Here is a 22,963-nt window from a genome sequence, read left to right on the forward strand (position 1 = left end):
AAACAGTGTTACAAACGCACATACTACCAAAGTGTTGCATACGCACACACTCACTACCACGGTCTTAAAAACTCACACACTACAAAAATCTTACAAACGCACATACTACCAAAGTGTTACAAACGCACACACTCACTACCACGGCCTAACTTACGTGCACTGTACCACACAGTGTTACAAGCGCAAACACTACCAAAGTGTTACAAACGCACACACTCACTACCACGGTCTTACAAACGTACACTCTACCACACAGTGTTACAAACGCACATACTACCAAAGTGTTACAAACGCACACAGTCACTACCAATGTCTTAAAAACTCACACACTACCAAAGTGTTACAAACGCACATACTACAAAAGTGTTGCATACGCACACACTCACTACCACGGTCTTACAAACTCACACACTACAAAAGTCTTACAAACGCACATACTACCAAAGTGTTGCATATGCACACACTCACTACCACGGTCTTACAAACTCACACACTACAAAAGTCTTACAAACGCACATACTACCAAGATGTTGCATATGCACACACTCACTACCACGGTCTTACAAACGTACACCTTACCACACAGTGTTACAAACGCACATACTACCAAAGTGTTGCATACGCACACACTCACTACCACGGTCTTACAAACGTCCACTCTACCACACAGTGTTACAAACGCACATACTACCAAAGTGTTGCATACGCACACACTCACTACCACGGTCTTACAAACGTCCACTCTACCACACAGTGTTACAAACGCACATACTACCAAAGTGTTGCATACGCACACACTCACTACCACGGTCTTACAAACGTACACCTTACCACACAGTGTTACAAACGCACATACTACCAAAGTGTTGCATACGCACACACTCACTACCACGGTCTTAAAAACTCACACACTACAAAAATCTTACAAACGCACATACTACCAAAGTGTTACAAACGCACACACTCACTAACACGGCCTAACTTACGTGCACTGTACCACACAGTGTTACAAGCGCAAACACTACCAAAGTGTTACAAACGCACACACTCACTACCACGGTCTTACAAACGTACACTCTACCACACAGTGTTACAAACGCACATACTACCAAAGTGTTACAAACGCACACAGTCACTACCAATGTCTTAAAAACTCACACACTACCAAAGTGTTACAAACGCACATACTACAAAAGTGTTGCATACGCACACACTCACTACCAAGGTCTTACAAACTCACACACTACAAAAGTCTTACAAACGCACATACTACCAAAGTGTTGCATATGCACACACTCACTACCACGGTCTTACAAACTCACACACTACAAAAGTCTTACAAACGCACATACTACCAAAGTGTTGCATATGCACACACTCACTACCACGGTCTTACAAACTCACACACTACAAAAGTCTTACAAACGCACATACTACCAAAGTGTTGCATACGCACACACTCACTACCACGGTCTTACAAACGTCCACTCTACCACACAGTGTTACAAACGCACATACTACCAAAGTGTTGCATACGCACACACTCACTACCACGGTCTTACAAACGTCCACTCTACCACACAGTGTTACAAACGCACATACTACCAAAGTGTTGCATACGCACACACTCACTACCACGGTCTTACAAACGTACACCTTACCACACAGTGTTACAAACGCACATACTACCAAAGTGTTGCATACGCACACACTCACTACCACGGTCTTACAAACGTACACCTTACCACACAGTGTTACAAACGCACATACTACCAAAGTGTTGCATACGCACACACTCACTACCACGGTCTTACAAACGTACACCTTACCACACAGTGTTACAAACGCACATACTACCAAAGTGTTGCATACGCACACACTCACTACCACGGTCTTATAAACGTACACTCTACCACACAGTGTTATAAACGCACATACTACCAAAGTGTTACAAACGCACACACTCACTACCACGGTCTTACAACCGTCCACCTTACCAAACAGTGTTACAAACGCACATACTACCAAAGTGTTGCATACGCACACACTCACTACCACGGTCTTAAAAACTCACACACTACAAAAATCTTACAAACGCACATACTACCAAAGTGTTACAAACGCACACACTCACTACCACGGCCTAACTTACGTGCACTGTACCACACAGTGTTACAAGCGCAAACACTACCAAAGTGTTACAAACGCACACACTCACTACCACGGTCTTACAAACGTACACTCTACCACACAGTGTTACAAACGCACATACTACCAAAGTGTTACAAACGCACACAGTCACTACCAATGTCTTAAAAACTCACACACTACCAAAGTGTTACAAACGCACATACTACAAAAGTGTTGCATACGCACACACTCACTACCACGGTCTTACAAACTCACACACTACAAAAGTCTTACAAACGCACATACTACCAAAGTGTTGCATACGCACACACTCACTACTACGGTCTTACAAACGTCCACTCTACCACACAGTGTTACAAACGCACATACTACCAAAGTGTTGCATACGCACACACTCACTACCACGGTCTTACAAACGTACACCTTACCACACAGTGTTACAAACGCACATACTACCAAAGTGTTGCATACGCACACACTCACTACCACGGTCTTAAAAACTCACACACTACAAAAATCTTACAAACGCACATACTACCAAAGTGTTACAAACGCACACACTCACTAACACGGCCTAACTTACGTGCACTGTACCACACAGTGTTACAAGCGCAAACACTACCAAAGTGTTACAAACGCACACACTCACTACCACGGTCTTATAAACGTACACTCTACCACACAGTGTTACAAACGCACATACTACCAAAGTGTTACAAACGCACACAGTCACTACCAATGTCTTAAAAACTCACACACTACCAAAGTGTTACAAACGCACATACTACAAAAGTGTTGCATACGCACACACTCACTACCACGGTCTTACAAACTCACACACTACAAAAGTCTTACAAACGCACATACTACCAAAGTGTTGCATATGCACACACTCACTACCACGGTCTTACAAACTCACACACTACAAAAGTCTTACAAACGCACATACTACCAAAGTGTTGCATATGCACACACTCACTACCACGGTCTTACAAACGTACACCTTACCACACAGTGTTACAAACGCACATACTACCAAAGTGTTGCATACGCACACACTCACTACCACGGTCTTACAAACGTCCACTCTACCACACAGTGTTACAAACGCACATACTACCAAAGTGTTGCATACGCACACACTCACTACCACGGTCTTACAAACGTCCACTCTACCACACAGTGTTACAAACGCACATACTACCAAAGTGTTGCATACGCACACACTCACTACCACGGTCTTACAAACGTACACCTTACCACACAGTGTTACAAACGCACATACTACCAAAGTGTTGCATACGCACACACTCACTACCACGGTCTTACAAACGTACACCTTACCACACAGTGTTACAAACGCACATACTACCAAAGTGTTGCATACGCACACACTCACTACCACGGTCTTACAAACGTACACCTTACCACACAGTGTTACAAACGCACATACTACCAAAGTGTTGCATACGCACACACTCACTACCACGGTCTTATAAACGTACACTCTACCACACAGTGTTATAAACGCACATACTACCAAAGTGTTACAAACGCACACACTCACTACCACGGTCTTACAACCGTCCACCTTACCAAACAGTGTAACAAAAGCACATACTACCAAAGTGTTGCATACGCACACACTCACTACCACGGTCTTAAAAACTCACACACTACAAAAATCTTACAAACGCACATACTACCAAAGTGTTACAAACGCACACACTCACTACCACGGCCTAACTTACGTGCACTGTACCACACAGTGTTACAAGCGCAAACACTACCAAAGTGTTACAAACGCACACACTCACTACCACGGTCTTACAAACGTACACTCTACCACACAGTGTTACAAACGCACATACTACCAAAGTGTTACAAACGCACACAGTCACTACCACGGTCTTAAAAACTCACACACTACCAAAGTGTTACAAACGCACATACTACAAAAGTGTTGCATACGCACACACTCACTACCACGGTCTTACAAACTCACACACTACAAAAGTCTTACAAACGCACATACTACCAAAGTGTTGCATATGCACACACTCACTACCACGGTCTTACAAACTCACACACTACAAAAGTCTTACAAACGCACATACTACCAAGATGTTGCATATGCACACACTCACTACCACGGTCTTACAAACGTACACTCTACCACACAGTGTTACAAACGCACACACTTACTACCACGGTCTTACAAACGTACACCTTACCACACAGTGTTACAAACGCGCATAATACCAAAGTGTTGCATACGCACACACTCACTACCACGGTCTTACAAACGTACACTCTACCACACAGTGTTACAAACGCACATACTACCAAAGTGTTACAAACGCACACACTCACTACCACGGTCTTACCACACAGTGTTACAAACGCACATACTACCAAAGTGTTTAACGCACACACTCACTACCACGGTCTTACAAACGCAAACACTTCCAATCAAAGTCATACAAACTCACACACTACAAAAGTCTTACAAACGTACTACCACACTCTGGTAAATAGACCCACTCTGTATTGCAGTGAAATGCCCGGGAGGCTTCACGAAGGTGGAAGAGCATAACATGTGCTACAAGTATGAATCTAAGAAACGAAACTGGGAGGACGCAAGAGACCACTGCAAGGGCCATGATGCGGACCTTGTCATATATAAGACGGATGCTATGAACAAATTTTTTGAGGGTGTCATTCGAGGTAAGTGTTGGATAGATTTCTAAACGTTCTTGAAAATTTCATTCAGTGATCCATTAATGACATTCATATGCATCACTGTTTATGCACACATCTTTGTTGAAGAACAATTCTTGAAAACTGTTCATGGTAGGACATTGGTAGTAACATACCAAAGTAAAAGCAAATAGTAGAGTGTACATTGTCTGTTATGAGCAGTTATAATCTTATGTTTGTAGTAACATTAACGTTGACAGAACAAGTAGAGTATTGTTTGTGGGAGGCACGGGTGGCCCAGTCGTCTTAGGCGCCGCGATTGATGTGCAGAGTTGCGTCCCTTGGGCACGCCAGAAACCTATGATTGTGGGTTCGAATCCCGGTTCGTCCCAATTATGTTTCTAGGTTTGTTAGCACCATACCCGTGCTCGTGGGTTTCACTGAAGTGGTAAACGTCTGAGATCTGCATCACTTGGGGCTTTCCTCCCACATTAAGCTGACACGCCGTTATATAACTGGAATACTGTTAAAAACGGCGTTAAACCCAACTCACTCACTCACTCACTATTGTTTGTGTTTTCAGGATTATTTATGTTGTTTTATTGCTTAAGTGGGGGTCCTTAATTTTATTCATTTAGTGATGAAAATCCATTGTTATTAATTAAGTGATGACTGTAAGCATTGCCAGGTCCTTGACCTGGTCTAGAGTGGGATGATGCAGTACCCCCATCGCCTACACTACTCCACGAATACAATGGGGAAGGCGCAGTGATTCGCTGTGCCGAGTTGCCTCCCTTAGGCGTGTCAGGAAACTACGATTGTGGGTTGGAATCGCAGGCTCGCCCTCATTATGTCTCTTGGATTCTCAGCACAACACCCATGCTCATGGGTTTCACCAAACTGGTGACAGCATCAGCGTTAGCTTACCAAGCTGGATCGTCGTAATTAAACCGAAATACAGTCAAAAATGATTTAAAAAACCTCAATCATTCACTTAAACCTAAAACATCTTCGACAAAGATTAACCAGTCTCGATTATACGCCGAAACAGATTCCATTGGGTATAAAGGGGAAAATAGCGGTGACACCATATAATATATATAAGTATAATTACATGTACATAACCATCGAATAACCATTTCTTGGTTCGTAATTTGTGCCACCATCAAAAAAAGGTGTGTACTTTCTTTGCCCTGGCAGTTCACAAGTACATGTTGCCACTGAGATATTTACATCCTACCTGAACAAACTAAAAGCACATATTTACCACAAACCTGATCCAAACGTCATTTTCAATTAAATAAAAAAAAGTTTTTATTTTTGATTTGACCCGCCAAAAATAAGTCCGAGAAAATCTTCAAACTTGATAAAAAGCATCCTTTTTTGGTGAATTTGGTCATCTGCCTAATCCTTACCTTAAACTAAAAACAGTGACTATGAGCAATATGATGGGGTTTTTACCTTTAGCGGCGATGTGTTGATGTGAGGTTTACTATATGTTGCAGATATAATAGGCAAAAAAAACATCGACGTATACCTTGGTGGGCGTGACAGGAATAAAAATAGCAAATGGTTCTGGTTGGATGCTGAACCGGTCAAAGGCTTTTCAAAATCGGGAAATCAAAACTGTCTGAAATTTGATGACTGGATTCTGGATGATGAAGACTGTTCCGACAAACATCCGTCTATTTGTCAAACATTTGCTTAATGTGATCCGTCTATTTGTCAAACATTTGCTTAATGTGATCCGTCTATTTGTCAAACATTTGCTTAATGTGATCCGTCTATATATCAAGTATTTAATTAATTTTATGTGTCTATTTGTCAAACATTTGCTTCATTTTAGGTATCTGTTTGTCAAACACTTGCAAATTGTGATCTGTCTATTTGTCTAACATTTCTGCATTGTGATCCGTCGATTTGTCAAACACACGATTCATGTAGTTCGTCTGTTTGTCAAACATTTGCTTTGTGATCCGTGTGTCAAATATGTGCTGCATGAGAGACGTAATTATAGGAGCACTTATCATGTTGTAAGAATATTAGTGTTTTCATGTGTGTTGGATGTACTGGAAACTGTAAAAGCACATATAGTTTTGTCATATTTTGTTTAAGTGTGTTACTATATGTTTAGATTAGTGTGTGTCTACGCAATTATAAAAGTACTTCGCATATTGAAAGTTACTGTTTTACTGTATATTCAGATTGACGTAAATGTGTTACTGTATACATGTTTACATAGTTTGTTTTGTTTCTTTGTTTGTTGTTTAACGCTGCACCCAGCAATATTCTAGCTATATGACAGCGGTCTGTAGGATTGGTTGGTTTGTTGTTTTACGCCACACTCAGCAATATTCCAGCTATATGACGGCGGTCTGTAATCGAGTCTGAACCAGACAATCCAGTGATTGATATCATGAGCATCGATCAACGCACTTGGGATCGATGACATGCATCAACCAAGTCAGCTAGCTTGACCACCCGACTCCGTTAGTCGCCTTTAATGACAAGCATAGTCACCTTTTACGGCAAGCATGGGTTGCTGAAGACCTATTCTACCCCAGAATCTTCACGGGTCTATAAATAACCGAGTCTGGACCAGGCAATCCAGTTATTGATAACATGAGCATCGATCCCAAAAAATTGTGATACAATGACATGCATCAACCAAGTCAGCGAGCCCTGACCAACCGATCCTGTACGTTGCCTTTTACAACAAGCATAGTTGCCTTTTACGGCAAACAAGGGTTGCTGAGGGCCTGTTCTAACCCGAACCTTTACAGGTTCCGATTACTGGCCATACTGGGTTGTTGGTTTTGAATATTTCTTCTAAACCGGACCTTCACGGGTCGTAAGCTTAGATAGATGTAAATGTAAAAACACATGTCATGTTGTCAGAATGTAAGTGTTTTACTGTATGTTGAGCAAGATGTAAATGTAAAAACGGCGAAACCGCTTTATCGGTGGTTCAAGAAGGGAGCTAACTCAGTTTGCCTATTCGAAAGTTCGAGGTGGGCCCGAATTTGAAACTAAACGCACTTGTTGTTGAGAATATGTACTACGTAAACAAACCTGCATTATGAACTGCTATTTTGTCTATTTAAAATAAGTATTATGACTTATAATTGGATTAAAATGTACAAATGCGATGACAATACAGCAGAACTCACTTCTACGAACATCGCCAAACTATGTCGTGGGGTCATTCATATTCATGAGTTATTCCTTTTATGGAACAAGTTCTCGGAAACGTTTGAGGCTTGTATCATGTCCGAGATCACTTCAAGTGTAGACATATTTTCAGGCTTATATCGCCACCAACACTTATGATTAGATTGATGTGTTATACTGGAAAAAGTAGAATGAGAGGTATTGCCTCTGTAAATTTAACTTGAAGTAGATCTAGGTTTAATCTTGCTTTGTAACAATTTGTAAAACTAGTGTGGTCAGCTATGGTGACGTTACTCAAATTACAAAGATTTTTGTGCCTTTCGTGGAATTAACGTCACACGAAATGATTTATGAAGATATGTCCCATCAATATTACAAAATAAGAATAACATATAATGTCACGTACCCAAGCAAAGTAATGACAAATGTGAGCCCACTAGCATAAATGACTTTGTCAACCCAATGAAACACAGTGATTTACAAATGTGGGCCCACTTGTTTTGATCACCATAGATGACGGGAAAAATGTGGGCCCACATTTTAGAAAATGGTTATCAGCACTAAACCAATCTTAGAAGATGTACGGATGGAAACATAAATATAAAATACATTCAAACATTTAATTAAGAATACGTTTTACCTTAGGGATAAGCTGGGCATTTCATAGCTGGACCAACAACGTACAGCGTGGGTGACGCCATTTCCTGCAAATACGAAAACAACGGAGATAGCTCCCATTTGAAATTAGAGTGACGACCCTTTCCCAATATGAACCACTGATAATGCGGTATCGCCGTAACAACACATGTCATATTGTCAGAACGTAAGTGTTTTACTGTATGTCCAGCAAGATGTAAATGTAAAAACACATGTCATATTGTCAGGACGTAAGTGTTTTACTGTATGTCCAGCAAGATGTAAATGTAAAAACACATGTCATATTGTCGGAATGTAAGTGTTTTACTGTATGTTCAGCAAGATGTAAATGTAAAAACACATGTCATATTGTCAGAACGTAAGTGTTTTACTGTATGTTCAGCAAGATGTAAATGTAAAAACACATGTCATGTTGTCAGAATGTAAGTGTTTAACTGTATTTTCAGCAAGATGTAAATGTAAAAACACAGGTCATGTTGTCAGAATGTAAGTGTTTTACTGAATGTCCAGCAAGATGTTAATGTAAAAACACATGTCATATTGTCAGAATGTAAGTGTTTTACTGTATGTTCAGCAAGATGTAAATGTAAAAACACAGGTCATGTTGTCAGAATGTAAGTGTATTACTGTATTTTCAGCAAGATGTAAATTTAAAAGCACATGTCATATTGTCAGAACGTAAGTGTTTTACTGTATGTTCAGCAAGATGTAAATGTAAAAACACATGTCATATTGTCAGAACGTAAGTGTTTTACTGTATGTTCAGCAAGATGTAAATGTAAAAACACATGTCATGTTGTCAGAATGTAAGTGTTTTACTGTATGTTCAGCAAGATGTTAATGTAAAAACACATGTCATGTTGTCAGAATGTAAGTGTTTTACTGTATGTTCAGCAAGATGTAAATGTAAAAAACACATGTCATATTGTCAGAACGTAAGTGTTTTACTGTATGTTCAGCAAGATGTAAATGTAAAAACACATGTCAGTTGTGATGTAAATGTAAAAGCACATACATGTACTATATGTTAAGATAGATGTATATGTAAATTTTAAAACATATTGTCAGAATGTGTGTTTGTGTGTTACTTTTTGTTTTGTCAGACGTCGCGTCCAAGATTATTGCACTTATATAGCGACGTGCATGCACGTGTATGTGTGTGTGTGGCTGCTTGTACTAGTCCGGACTGATGCAGATTTATAGTGCTAGCTCAGTGAGATACCATGCCGCAGTTTAACATGAATACCCCACTCAGACACAGTATACTGACCCCGAGCCGACCAGTCCTTGTTTTAGCCCCTTAATGCCGAGCGCCAGACAGGGTAACAACAAGTACAATCTTTTAACGTCTTTTTGTATGACGCGGCCCGGGATCGAACCCTGGACCTTCCACTCTCCGGGCGGACGCTCAAGACCACGGAGGCGGTCGAATTTGTCTCCATCTAAGTAAATCACTAAGATATTTGTTTAGTTACATATAAAGACACAGAAACAAAATAATAGCAAGAAAAAAGTTTGATTTTTCTGCCCAACAGACAATTAGGAAGCAACAAAATCGTGTCACGTGGTACATTTCTGGCGCTTCCTTCTTGCGAAGGGTCGGTCGGGTAGCCTAGTGGTTAAAGCGTTCGCTCGTCACGCTGAAGACCCGGGTTCGATTCCCGACATGAGCACAATGTGTGAAGCCCATTTCTGGTGTCCCCCGCCGTGATATTGCTGGAGTATTGCTTAAAGCGGCGTAAAACCATACTCACTCACTCACTCACTCCTTCTTGCGAAGATTTAATTGGATCACGCGAGAGTGTATATCTACAGGTGCACATGGAAGCGTGCATGAGAAATTTCAATGTAAAAAATAACCCTAAAATCCTATTCAGAATGAGTTTAAACTGTGTAATAAAATTAAACCACAAATAATAATTGTACAAGCTGAAAGTACGGTTAATTAACGGCGCCTCGGAGCCTGAGACGTTGACAAAAAAGGGAAGACGTCTAGTTCTAGTAATATGTATATTTGGAAAAGGTGTGCGACAAACAAGAAAACAGCGGTATCACTATCCCCAACCAAGGGCCACATTAGAATTTTGTTTGTTCTTATAGTTGTGACTACAAACTATAAAAAAGAGTCCTAGATATGCCCCTGGGCCGCCTTATGTCATCAGATGTCAATGATTAAAAGTGATATTAATAACCACAAAAAGGCCCCTTCTCTGGAACAAAAGAACCCAATCTTGATAAGTATCTCTTAGATAAGCCTACTTCTGTAGCTTCTGAGAAACTTGTCCCAATGCAGACACTGTGCACCAAGTAAAACAATGGATCAAGGGCCACAACTCTGTAAAAAAGTAATTGACAGGACCAATTTTCGAACTCAGTCTTGACAAGAATCTTTCAGAAAATCATGCAAACTTTCAATCATGCAACTTCAGAATTCTGGGACAACTTGTCCCCATTGCACACACTATGCACGAAGTTGAAAACACACAGAGCAAGGGCCATAACCCAATAGAAAAAATAATTAACGGACCAGTCTTCGAACTCAGTCGTGACAAGTATCTCTCAGATAAGCTTGCAAACTTCTGAGAAAACGTGTCCCCATTTCACACAATATGTACTTGTTTGTTTGTTTCTTTGTTTGTTGTTTAACGCCGCACTCAGCAATATTCCAGCTATATAACTGCGGTCTGATAAAAAACAAGTCTGGACCAGACAATAAAGTGACTGACATCATGAGCGTCGAGCCACACAACTGGGATAGATGTAGTAGGGGTTTATTTCAGTAAATCAGGCCACAGGCCCATTTTACAATATATATATTCAAGCATTCAAACATGTTGCGCCACAAGTGCATGTAGTTATATCAATACTAATCAGTACAAGGGTATCTGAGACCATATACATATGGTGGTAGAATTAGTAGTTTATATAATGGACAACTGCTTGCTCCTCATTTTAAGAGCAAAGAATGTAAACTTGGCAAGATTATTAATTTAAGCATTACTGGTGGTAAATAAAACTTTACATTTATGCTCTGATGGAGATGTATAATAATAACTTGGCAGAAATTTTCTTCTAAGATCGTCATAAAACGGACAAACTAAACAAACATGGCATTCTGTTTCTACACTTGGAATGATACAAGATGGACAAAGTCTTTCACACTTTGGAATACCTAACTTTCTACCCTGTGATACCATAAGATCACTGCTCGACGTGCGAAACTGTAAGAGAATAATCCTAAATGCTGCAATATTCACAACACTAATTTTCATATTCATTTGATAGCTTAATTGTTTTATACAAATATAATGAAGATAATTTATCAAAAGATTCCAAGAGACACTGGTTATCAATATCAATACATCTTGTTCTAAAAGCGGATATAATTGAATGGATACAAGAAACTGATTGTCTATTCCAAATTTCATCATATCCAAAGGAAAATAACATATTTTTAACTTTCAGTGCCCAGCAATCTAGACCCTTTTCTGCCCGGTCATACTGGTACACATACGTGTGATATAACATACTGTTTTCGTTCACTACTACTACTACTACTGGGATAGATGACATGCATCAACCAAGTCAGCGAGCCTGACCACCCAACCCGTTTGTCGCCTCTTACGACAAGCATAGTGGCCTCTTACGGCAAGCATGGGTTGCTGAAGACCTATTCTACCCCGGATCTTCACAGGCAATATGTACTCATTTGAGAAGCATTGAATAAGGGCCATAACTCTGTTACAAATGAATGTACGACACCAATGTTCAAAGTACAGTGTTTAAAGATTCATTTCTCTAACTTACATTGTTTTTGAGAATGTGTGTCTACATTGAAAAGCGGATGGATGGACGGACGGACAAACTCCGTTCCTTGTTCCCTCACACACTACAAAAGTCTTACAAACTCACACACTACAAAAGTCTTACAAACTCACACACTACAAAAGTCTTACAAACGCACATACTACAAAAGTCTTACAAACTCACACACTACAAAAGTCTTACAAACGCACACACTACAAAAGTCTTACAAACTCACACACTACAAAAGTCTTACAAACTCACACACTACAAAAGTCTTACAAACTCACACACTACAAAAGTCTTACAAACGCACATACTACAAAAGTCTTACAAACGCACACACTACAAAAGTCTTACAAACTCACACACTACAAAAGTCTTACAAACTCACACACTACAAAAGTCTTACAAACGCACATACTACAAAAGTCTTACAAACTCACACACTACAAAAGTCTTACAAACGCACACACTACAAAAGTCTTACAAACTCACACACTACAAAAGTCTTACAAACTCACACACTACAAAAGTCTTACAAACTCACACACTACAAAAGTCTTACAAACGCACATACTACAAAAGTCTTACAAACGCACACACTACAAAAGTCTTACAAACTCACACACTACAAAAGTCTTACAAACGCACACACTACAAAAGTCTTACAAACGCACACACTACAAAAGTCTTACAAACGCACACACTACAAAAGTCTTACAAACGCACACACTACAAAAGTCTTACAAACGCACACACTACAAAAGTCTTACAAACGCACACACTACAAAAGTCTTACAAACGCACACACTACAAAAGTCTTACAAACGCACACACTACAAAAGTCTTACAAACGCACACACTACAAAAGTCTTACAAACGCACACACTACAAAAGTCTTACAAACGCACACACTACAAAAGTCTTACAAACGCACACACTACAAAAGTCTTACAAACGCACACACTACAAAAGTCTTACAAACGCACACACTACAAAAGTCTTACAAACGCACACACTACAAAAGTCTTACAAACGCACACACTACAAAAGTCTTACAAACGCACACACTACAAAAGTCTTACAAACGCACACACTACAAAAGTCTTACAAACGCACACACTACAAAAGTCTTACAAACGCACACACTACAAAAGTCTTACAAACGCACACACTACAAAAGTCTTACAAACGCACACACTACAAAAGTCTTACAAACGCACACACTACAAAAGTCTTACAAACGCACACACTACAAAAGTCTTACAAACGCACACACTACAAAAGTCTTACAAACGCACACACTACAAAAGTCTTACAAACGCACACACTACAAAAGTCTTACAAACGCACACACTACAAAAGTCTTACAAACGCACACACTACAAAAGTCTTACAAACGCACACACTACAAAAGTCTTACAAACGCACACACTACAAAAGTCTTACAAACGCACACACTACAAAAGTCTTACAAACGCACACACTACAAAAGTCTTACAAACGCACACACTACAAAAGTCTTACAAACGCACACACTACAAAAGTCTTACAAACGCACACACTACAAAAGTCTTACAAACGCACATACTACAAAAGTCTTACAAACGCACACACTACAAAAGTCTTACAAACGCACACACTACAAAAGTCTTACAAACGCACATACTACCAAAGTGTTACAAACGCACATACTACAAAAGTCTTACAAACGCACACACTACAAAAGTCTTACAAACGCACACACTACAAAAGTCTTACAAACGCACACACTACAAAAGTCTTACAAACGCACACACTACAAAAGTCTTACAAACGCACATACTACCAAAGTGTTACAAACGCACACACTCACTACCACGGTCTTACAAACTCACACACTACAAAAGTCTTACAAACGCACACACTACAAAAGTCTTACAAACGCACATACTACCAAAGTGTTACAAACGCACACACTCACTACCACGGTCTTACAAACTCACACACTACAAAAGTCTTACAAACGCACACACTACAAAAGTCTTACAAACGCACATACTACCAAAGTGTTACAAACGCACACACTCACTACCACGGTCTTACAAACTCACACACTACAAAAGTCTTACAAACGCACACACTACAAAAGTCTTACAAACGCACACACTACAAAAGTCTTACAAACGCACACACTACAAAAGTCTTACAAACGCACATACTACCAAAGTGTTACAAACGCACACACTCACTACCACGGTCTTACAAACTCACACACTACAAAAGTCTTACAAACGCACACACTACAAAAGTCTTACAAACGCACATACTACCAAAGTGTTACAAACGCACACACTCACTACCACGGTCTTACAAACTCACACACTACAAAAGTCTTACAAACGCACACACTACAAAAGTCTTACAAACGCACATACTACCAAAGTGTTACAAACGCACACACTCACTACCACGGTCTTACAAACTCACACACTACAAAAGTCTTACAAACGCACATACTACCAAGATGTTGCATATGCACACACTCACTACCACGTGGCGGGGGACAAAAACTTGGGAAATATGTTGGATTTGTATATCTGGATAAAGAAGAACTGGTTCGTTGTTAACGAGTGTGTGATCTGATTGGTCTGTTAGTTGTTTAACGCCGCACTCGACAATATTCCAGCAATATGACGGAGGTCTGTAAATAATCGAGTCTGGATCAGACAATCCTGTGATCGATATCATGAGCATTGATTCACGTAATAGGGATACAATAACATGCATCAACCAAGTCAGCGAGCTTGATCATACGATCCTTTAGTCGCCTCGTACAACAAACCAACCAACCAACCAGCCAGCATGACAAACGTGACGTGACGTGACAAACGACTTATATAACTGGCGCCCATAAAAACAATATAAATCAGAATGACGAAATGTTGGCATTAACCAGGCAGCAGCGATTTGTGCGATTTTAAAAAAAATTATTATTATTATTATTGTTATTATTATTATTATTATCACTTTATTTCCAGACAATATAGGCAACAAAAATATCGACGTGTACCTTGGAGGGCTAGACAGGGACGACAATGATCTCTGGTTCTGGTTGGATGGTGAATCGGTCAAAGGATTTTCAAAATCGGGAAGTCAAAACTGTCTGAAATTTGATGCCTGGATTCTGGATGATGAAGACTGTAACGTCAAACATCCGTCTATTTGTCAAACATTTGCTTAATGTGATCCGTCTATTTGTCAAACATTTGCTTAATGTGATCCGTCTATTATCAACTATTTGATTTAACGCCGCACTCAGTAATATTCCATCTATATGAAGGCGGTCTGTAAATAAAATGAGTCTTGACCAGACAATCCAATGATTGACATCAGAAGCATCGATCCACGCAATTGGGATACGATGACATGCATCAACCAAGTTACCGAGCCTGACCACCCGATCCTGTTAGTCGCCCTGTACGACAAGCATCACGGGTCTCAAGTCTAGTGCTCCTTCAAAAGACTATCATCACCGTGTGGATCGATGCTCATGATGTCAATCACTGGATTGTCTGGTCCAGACTCGAATATTTACAGACCGCCGTAATACAGCTGGAATATTGCTGAGTGCAAATCAAATCGGACTTTGAAATTATCATTTTGATACGTCTAATTTTCAGATACATTGTGATATCAAAAGCTCTTTGAATTTGACATACCCTGGATTTAATGTTTTGGTTGGTTGGTTGGTTGGTTTGTTGTTTAACGCCGCAATATTCCAGCTATATGACGGCGGTCTGTAAATAATCGAGTCTGGACCAGACAATCCAGTGATTGACATCCTGAGCATCGATCCACGCAATTGGGATTGATGACATGTATCAACCATGTCAGCGAGCCTGACCACCCGATCCCGTTAGTCGCCTTTTACGACAAGCATAGTCGCCTTTTACGGCAAGTATGGGTTGCTGAAGATCTATTCTACCCCTGAATCTTCACGGGTCCAATGTTTTGAGTAACCTAAATTATATCTTCCAAAGGAATCAACTAGGAATTGTATTAAATATAGCAAAGATTTCTCATGATTATGGGAAGGGTTTTGTAGTTTTTAATTTTACTATTGATGATAACAATTATACCTAACAATAAAAGTTCCTGTGACATTGAATAAGAATCAATGCAAAGTTTTATTTTATACCAAATTTGAAACAATTTCGGTTTGCAACAGATAAAAGACTCCTGTAAGTTTTTAAATGTTTTATTTGCCATACTGACTTCAGAAAATGCGTGATTTCATAAAAAAAACATGAACATGCCAAAATGTCAATGTACAGATCAAAAGCGTGTGTGTCCACCTCTGGTTGCGATGCAAGCAACACATCTTTGTCTCATGGAATGGACCAGGGGTTATCTTTCCATATCTGCTGGCGCATGTTTCGAAGTTCCTGGAATGTCAGTGGAACACGTGGTTGACGTCGAAGGCGCCGATCCATCTCATCCCACATGTGCTCGACTGGTGAGAGATCAGGGTAGCGAGCCGGCCTTGGGATGACATTCACGTTGTTTTGTTGAAGAGAATCCTGAACAAGTCGAGCAATATGAGGCCGGGCATTGTCATGTTGGAAGGTAATGCCTGGGCCATGACGACGCAAAAACGGTAGAACAGGGCCGAAGATCGCGGTAGCGCTGTCCATTGAGATTTCCCACTACCACTAAAAAACGGGTCCTCTGTCTTGCTGTAATCCCACCCCATACCATAACGCTGCCGCCCCCGAACCGATCTTCTTCCATGACACAATGATTGACGTAACATTCACCTTGACGTCGGTACACTCGAATCCGTCCATCGCTGTGGCTGAGGAGAAAACGAGACTCGTTAGCGAATAGAACTTGTCCCACTGCATGGCCGTCCAGCGTAGACGCTGTCTGCACCACTGTAGACGTACTTGACGGTGGTTTCCTGTCAAAGTGGGACGTCTGGTTGGTCTTTTTGCGACAATCCCTGCACATCTGAGGCAACGACGTACGGTTTGTTAAGATACTCGTCGAAGGCCAGGGATGCTTCTTGCAGTCACTGTTGCTGGCTGGAATCGATTTCGTAGGTGTGTTGTTCGAATCAAGTTGTCTTGTCGATTATTGGTTACGCGTGGTCTGCCACTCCGAGGATGGTCTCTGACTGCATTCGTCTGTTGCCAACGTGGCAATAATCACCAAATGGTGTTTCTGTGGACGTTCAATTGTCTTGCAACATCACGTTGACTCGATCCTGCTTCAAGCATACCAATGGCTCGTAGACGCTCAATTTCGGAGAGTCGTTGCATTTCGTAATGTTGAATAATTTCGTAATTTTGTTGTATTTCTGAGTGGTTGGTGTCAGCACGATGATAATCAATGCATATGGAATCCCGTTAACGCAAATGTTTTCTAACCCATTCTTGGGAGGTGAAATGCACAGGGCTTGCATAAAAGTCAACTTTTGCATGGAATGCATGCTTTTCTGTAGCAGTTGCGTTTCTGTGACTTGATTCCATACATGTACTACTATACTGAAAACCAAACTTTACTTGTTTGAAAAATACACCAAAATAGTGGTGTCACAGGAACTTTTGTTGTTGAGTATATATCAGTTGCTTTTCATATACAATGTTTCCGCAGAGGAAGGGCATTTTTTGTCCCATTCTGGGGTACCTTTGTTGAGATATATCACCTAATAAGTGAGTTACTATCTTGTTATACAGTTACCCAACAACCTTAAAAGTTTCCACGTGTTACTAATATTCCATAATTGACAGAAATGTCATTGTTGTAAGGTTATACATTTTGTCTGTTCAACTGAATCACGTGAAAATATCAGATAGTCTTTTTTTGTTGGAAATAAAGAAAGATTTTCTTTTATGTTGTATATTTTACAGCAGTCTCATATGAAACACTCGAAGGCCAAAAGTTAAGCGATCGCCTTCAAGAACGTTGATGATCACCTGGCTCGAGGTAACATTTACCTCGACTCCCATGGACACGAGTCATTGGATCCGTGAAGAAGCCAAGGTGCGTTATCAGTGAAGACGACACATCGGCTTCGACATGTCCGTTGCAAGTGTTGTCTGCCGCACTGGAGTCGTCGACGTTGATGTCCTGCAGTGAGGATTTGCCGTCTGGCTGGGCCCCTGCAGAGATGCCGAGGATGCGAAAACGCTGTCGGAACGACCTCGTTTTTTCTGCTCCGACATGTTGTCTGCTGCTAGTGTCCACTGGAGTCGTCGACGTTGATGTCCTGCGGTGAGGATTTGCCGTCTGGCTGGGCCCCTGCAGAGATGCCGAGGATGCGAAAACGCTGTCGGACCGACCTCGTTTTTTCTGCTCCGACATGTTGTCTGCTGCTAGTGTCCACTGGAGTCATCGACGTTGATGTCCTGCAGTGAGGATTTGCCGTCTGGCTGGGCCCCTGCAGAGATGCCAAGGATGCGAAAACGCTGTCGGACCGACCTCGTTTTTTCTGCTCCGACATGTTGTCTGCTGCTAGTGTCCACTGGAGTCGTCGACGTTGATGTCCTGCAGTGAGGATTTGCCGTCTGGCTGGGCCCCTGCAGAGATGCCGAGGATGCGAAAACGCTGTCGGACCGCCCTCGTTTTTCTGCTCCGACATGTTGTCTGCTGCTAGTGTCCACTGGAGTCATCGACGTTGATGTTCTGCGGTCAGAAGTGGCCGTGTGGCTGGGCCCCTGCAGAGATGCCGAGGATACAAAGACGCTGTCGGACCATCCTCGTTTTTCTTCTCCGACATGTTTTTTTCTGCTGCCGCTAGTGTCTTCACCACTATAGTCATCGACGTTGATGTTCTGCAGTCAGAATTGGCCGTCTGGCTGGGCCCCCGCAAAGATGCCGAGGATGCGAAAACGCTGTCGGACCGTCCTCATTTTTTTGTGCTCCGACATGTTGTCTGCTGCTAGTGTCCACTGGAGTCATCGACGTTCATGTTCTGCGGTCAGAATTGGCCGTGTGGCTGGGCCCCTGCAGAGATGCCGAGGATACAAAGACGCTGTCGGACGGTCCTCGTTTTTTCTGCTCCCACATGTTTTTTTCTGCTGCCGCTAGTGTCTTCACCACTATAGTCATCAACGTTGATGCTCTGCATTCAGAATTAGCAAAGTGACTGGGCCCCCACACAGATGCCGAGTATGCGAAAACGCTGTCGGACTGTCCTCAAAGATTTGCATCTGTTGCCACGGATGCGACTGCCTGTGAGAGTTGCTGTCTGGAACCTGTGTCGAGGATGCGTGTTTCGAATCCAAATGTCTTGGCGAGTGGTTGCAACGGATAGGCGGCCACTACGAAGAAGGTCTATGACGTGGATGGTTTGGTGATAACGCCGCCATAAGTTCCATAATGTGTTACTGAGGACGTTTAATTGACGTCCATACCCGTGAAGATCAGGGGGAGAATAGGTCTTCAGCAACCCATGCTTGGTGTAAAAGGCGACTGTGCTTGTCGTAAGAGGCGACTAACGGGATCATGTGGTCAGGCTCGCTGGCTTGGTTGATGCATGTCATCGTATCCCGACTGCGTGGATTTCTGCTCATGATGTCAATCAACAGATTGTCTGATCCATAGAGCTGGGATAGTGCTGAGTGCGGCGTTAAACAGCAAACAAACAAACAAACAAACAAAGTTCAAGAGAAAAACAGTTGATTGAATAAACATTGCCCTGTTTATTGCGACAACAAATCTTCACTCAAGCAGTTTGTTAAATCGACGCTCGAAGACTGCCTACGGTAAACGCCCCGCCCCCCCCCCCCCCCCCCCCCCCCCACACACACACACACACACTCCCCCCACCCACCCACCTTCCATCCAACAAAGTCCGTAAATTATTTATTATCTCTGCAATTCAGTTCATACACTGCAGTTGTTACTGCCATGTCTGAGAGATAACTCACACTTTACACCAATATTGACTGTTTTCAACGTCTCCAAAGACATGAAACACGAGATAAACGCTTCAAACTATTATCTTCGTCATTCTTGTGTTTCATATGCTACGGTGATAAGGCATACACTCAATTATCAAAGTCAAACATGAGGCCAAATACCTTACACATTATGTGAATTTGGTAATTTCATTTAGTGTTAGACATCGACATCCATTCGCTCTTCAGTTATTTCTTTATAGTGTGATTTCACCATTTTGTACTGTTGTTTTTAAGAGAATCTAAACACGAAATTGTTTTTCAATATTAATATTTGATTAATATGGTAATCAGATGGTAACTGGAGTATTTGGTTGTATACTCTTTAAGAAAGGAAAGGCAAAGCCAGATTTGTGTGAGGTAGGAAAATATATTTATACGAGGAACCGTGCAAGGTGTTGGTATGCGGTTGACGTCGTCGTAGGCGTCTATTCAAATCATCCCCCAGGTGTTCTATCGGGTTCAAATCCGGGGATCTGGAGGGCCAGGGGCGAACATCAACGTTGTTGTGTAGACAGGCTCTTGTGATCCATGCTGTATGTGATCGAGCGTTGTCCTGCTTGAATGCACCGTTGCTATTGGCTGCAGTTGGGAGGACGTCTGGTTGGAGAATTCCGTTGATGTATCGTTGAGCCGTAACATTGCCATCTTCCCGAGGCAAGGGAGTTAACTGACTTTAAAAGTCCAGTTTCCACCCTTGCCGAACTAGGCTGGAATAACTGGGCTCGATCGTTGCGCCACCAGTGGCTATTACCAATTATGTCCCTTCTAAGCCTCCCCTATGGACCAATCAGATTCCACCTCTCGTATCACTTGCGTTTGCTTCACACAAAATGGTGGCGCCCAGTCCGGACGATCTGATCGATAATCATGATTTATATTGTAATAAAACGGATCTTACATCGCGAAATGCATCAAATCACGTGAGCACCTTGATTAAAAAACATGAAAGGATTTGGAAAATATCTGCTGACAACGAATTGGCGATGCACATGCTTTGCAAACCCTGCAATCGATCGAAACCTGAACAAGAGTTTACGAACCGGATTTTGATTTCGGTGCGCGATTTTGATTGGACTATGCATAGACTCGTTAGTCCAGACAAAACGTAACTCCACAATACCAGCCTAGTTCGCCAAGGGTGGAGACTGGTTTTTTATAGTCAGTTAACTCCTTTGCCTCGGGAAGATGTAAGATTGCCTGGGATATGTACCAAACCTGTCCTGCCATGATGAGAGATAGCCGCCCACATCATAACGCTACCCCCATAAAAAAATGTCCACATCCTGTACGCAGTTTCCGGCGTAACGTTCTCCCCGATGTCTGCAGATCCATGCTCTTCCATCCCCTCGACGGAAAAGAAATCTTAATTCGTTGCTGAACCAGACATCTCTCCATGGCAGTTGAGGCCATACCCTGTGTTGACGACAGCAATGCATTCGTTGTTGACGATGTTGTCGACTCAATATGACGCGTTGTCCTGACCGCAAATAGACCTGCTGCTCTTAAAACAGTTTCGTACGGTCTGGTCGGAGATTCTGCGCAGCTCGGGTATTTGGGATGCGGTTGAGGTGGCTGTGGTCGTCCTTTCACGTAGGTGGCGCAGTCGGATGTAGCGATCTTTAGCGGGGATGGTCCCTCTTGGTCGTCCCGACCTTGGCCGATCACGTGTTGACCCATGCTGTTGAAACCAATCCCCTAGCCTTGTGATATTGATGATGCTGGGCGCTACATTGAAAACCCTGGCTACAGCTGATCAGGATTCCCCGGCCTGCAAGCGGCCTATGAAGTTGTCTCTTTGCACTTCTGTTAATCTTGGCATGTTGTTGAACTGTCACTGTTCGACTGACGCAGATGCCAGGCAATCAAAACCTCTGCACTTTAATACCGTTCATAGTGCTGCTGCACGTGCAGTACGTGCAGCTTCATGGCCCTTTTGTTAATGCAAAGGGTGTTTTTTTCCGAATCGTACTTGTTTCCCTACTTATGGTTTTCATGTCCTTGTTGTGATCGTTTTGACTAAGGAAATTTGTCACTGACACTTTAACACATGACACCTCTTCATTTTGCACCTCTTGGTCTGCTCATTTTGCTTATATGGCCAAAAGTATCCGTATTTCGTTCCTTTTATTGAAGAATATATTTCTCTTGCTTCATGTTTATTGTTTCACCTGGATTCCGAGTTATTTTTTCTGAAGCACATTTTCAATAGATCTGGAAAGTGAACGTTGTGGGAAAATTGCGCTCGCTCGACACCTCCGACTATAAAATTCCACAGAAATGTGGGATATTAAATATCCTATCTTTGTTTTTGTTTGTTTGTTTGTTTGTTGTTTAACGCCGCACTCAGCAATACTCCAGCTGTATGGCGGCGGTCTGTAAATAATGGAGTCTGGTCAAGATAATCAAGTGTTTGACATCATGAGCATCGATCCACGCAATTGGGATCGATGACATCAACCATGTCAGCGAGCCTGACCACCCGATCCTGTTAGTCGCCTCTTCAAATTGAAGTGAATGGTTTACTCTCC

General features: G+C 41.8%; 1 protein-coding gene across 2 annotated transcripts in view; it reads left to right on the forward strand.

Annotated features, from left to right (window-relative positions):
- The window catches only part of LOC124124141 (A disintegrin and metalloproteinase with thrombospondin motifs adt-1-like), a 105,351-nt gene extending 89,513 nt beyond the window's left edge, over positions 1–15,838 (forward strand). Inside the window, exons 19-20 of one of the 2 annotated variants that reach the window (XM_048388708.1) lie at positions 4,708–4,878; positions 15,507–15,838. In XM_048388708.1, coding sequence (XP_048244665.1) covers positions 4,708–4,878; positions 15,507–15,709 — 374 coding nt within the window. In that variant the 3' untranslated portion in view covers positions 15,710–15,838. Of the gene's footprint in view, positions 1–4,707; positions 4,879–6,356; positions 7,184–15,506 lie in introns of those variants that run through there. The other variant, XM_048388709.1, reaches the window with a different exon arrangement.
- Positions 15,839–22,963: the final 7,125 nt, after the last annotated feature.

Source organism: Haliotis rufescens, unplaced genomic scaffold (assembly GCF_023055435.1).
Source record: "Haliotis rufescens isolate VD_foot unplaced genomic scaffold, xgHalRufe1.0.p SCAF_77, whole genome shotgun sequence".
Lineage (NCBI taxonomy): Eukaryota > Metazoa > Mollusca > Gastropoda > Lepetellida > Haliotidae > Haliotis > Haliotis rufescens.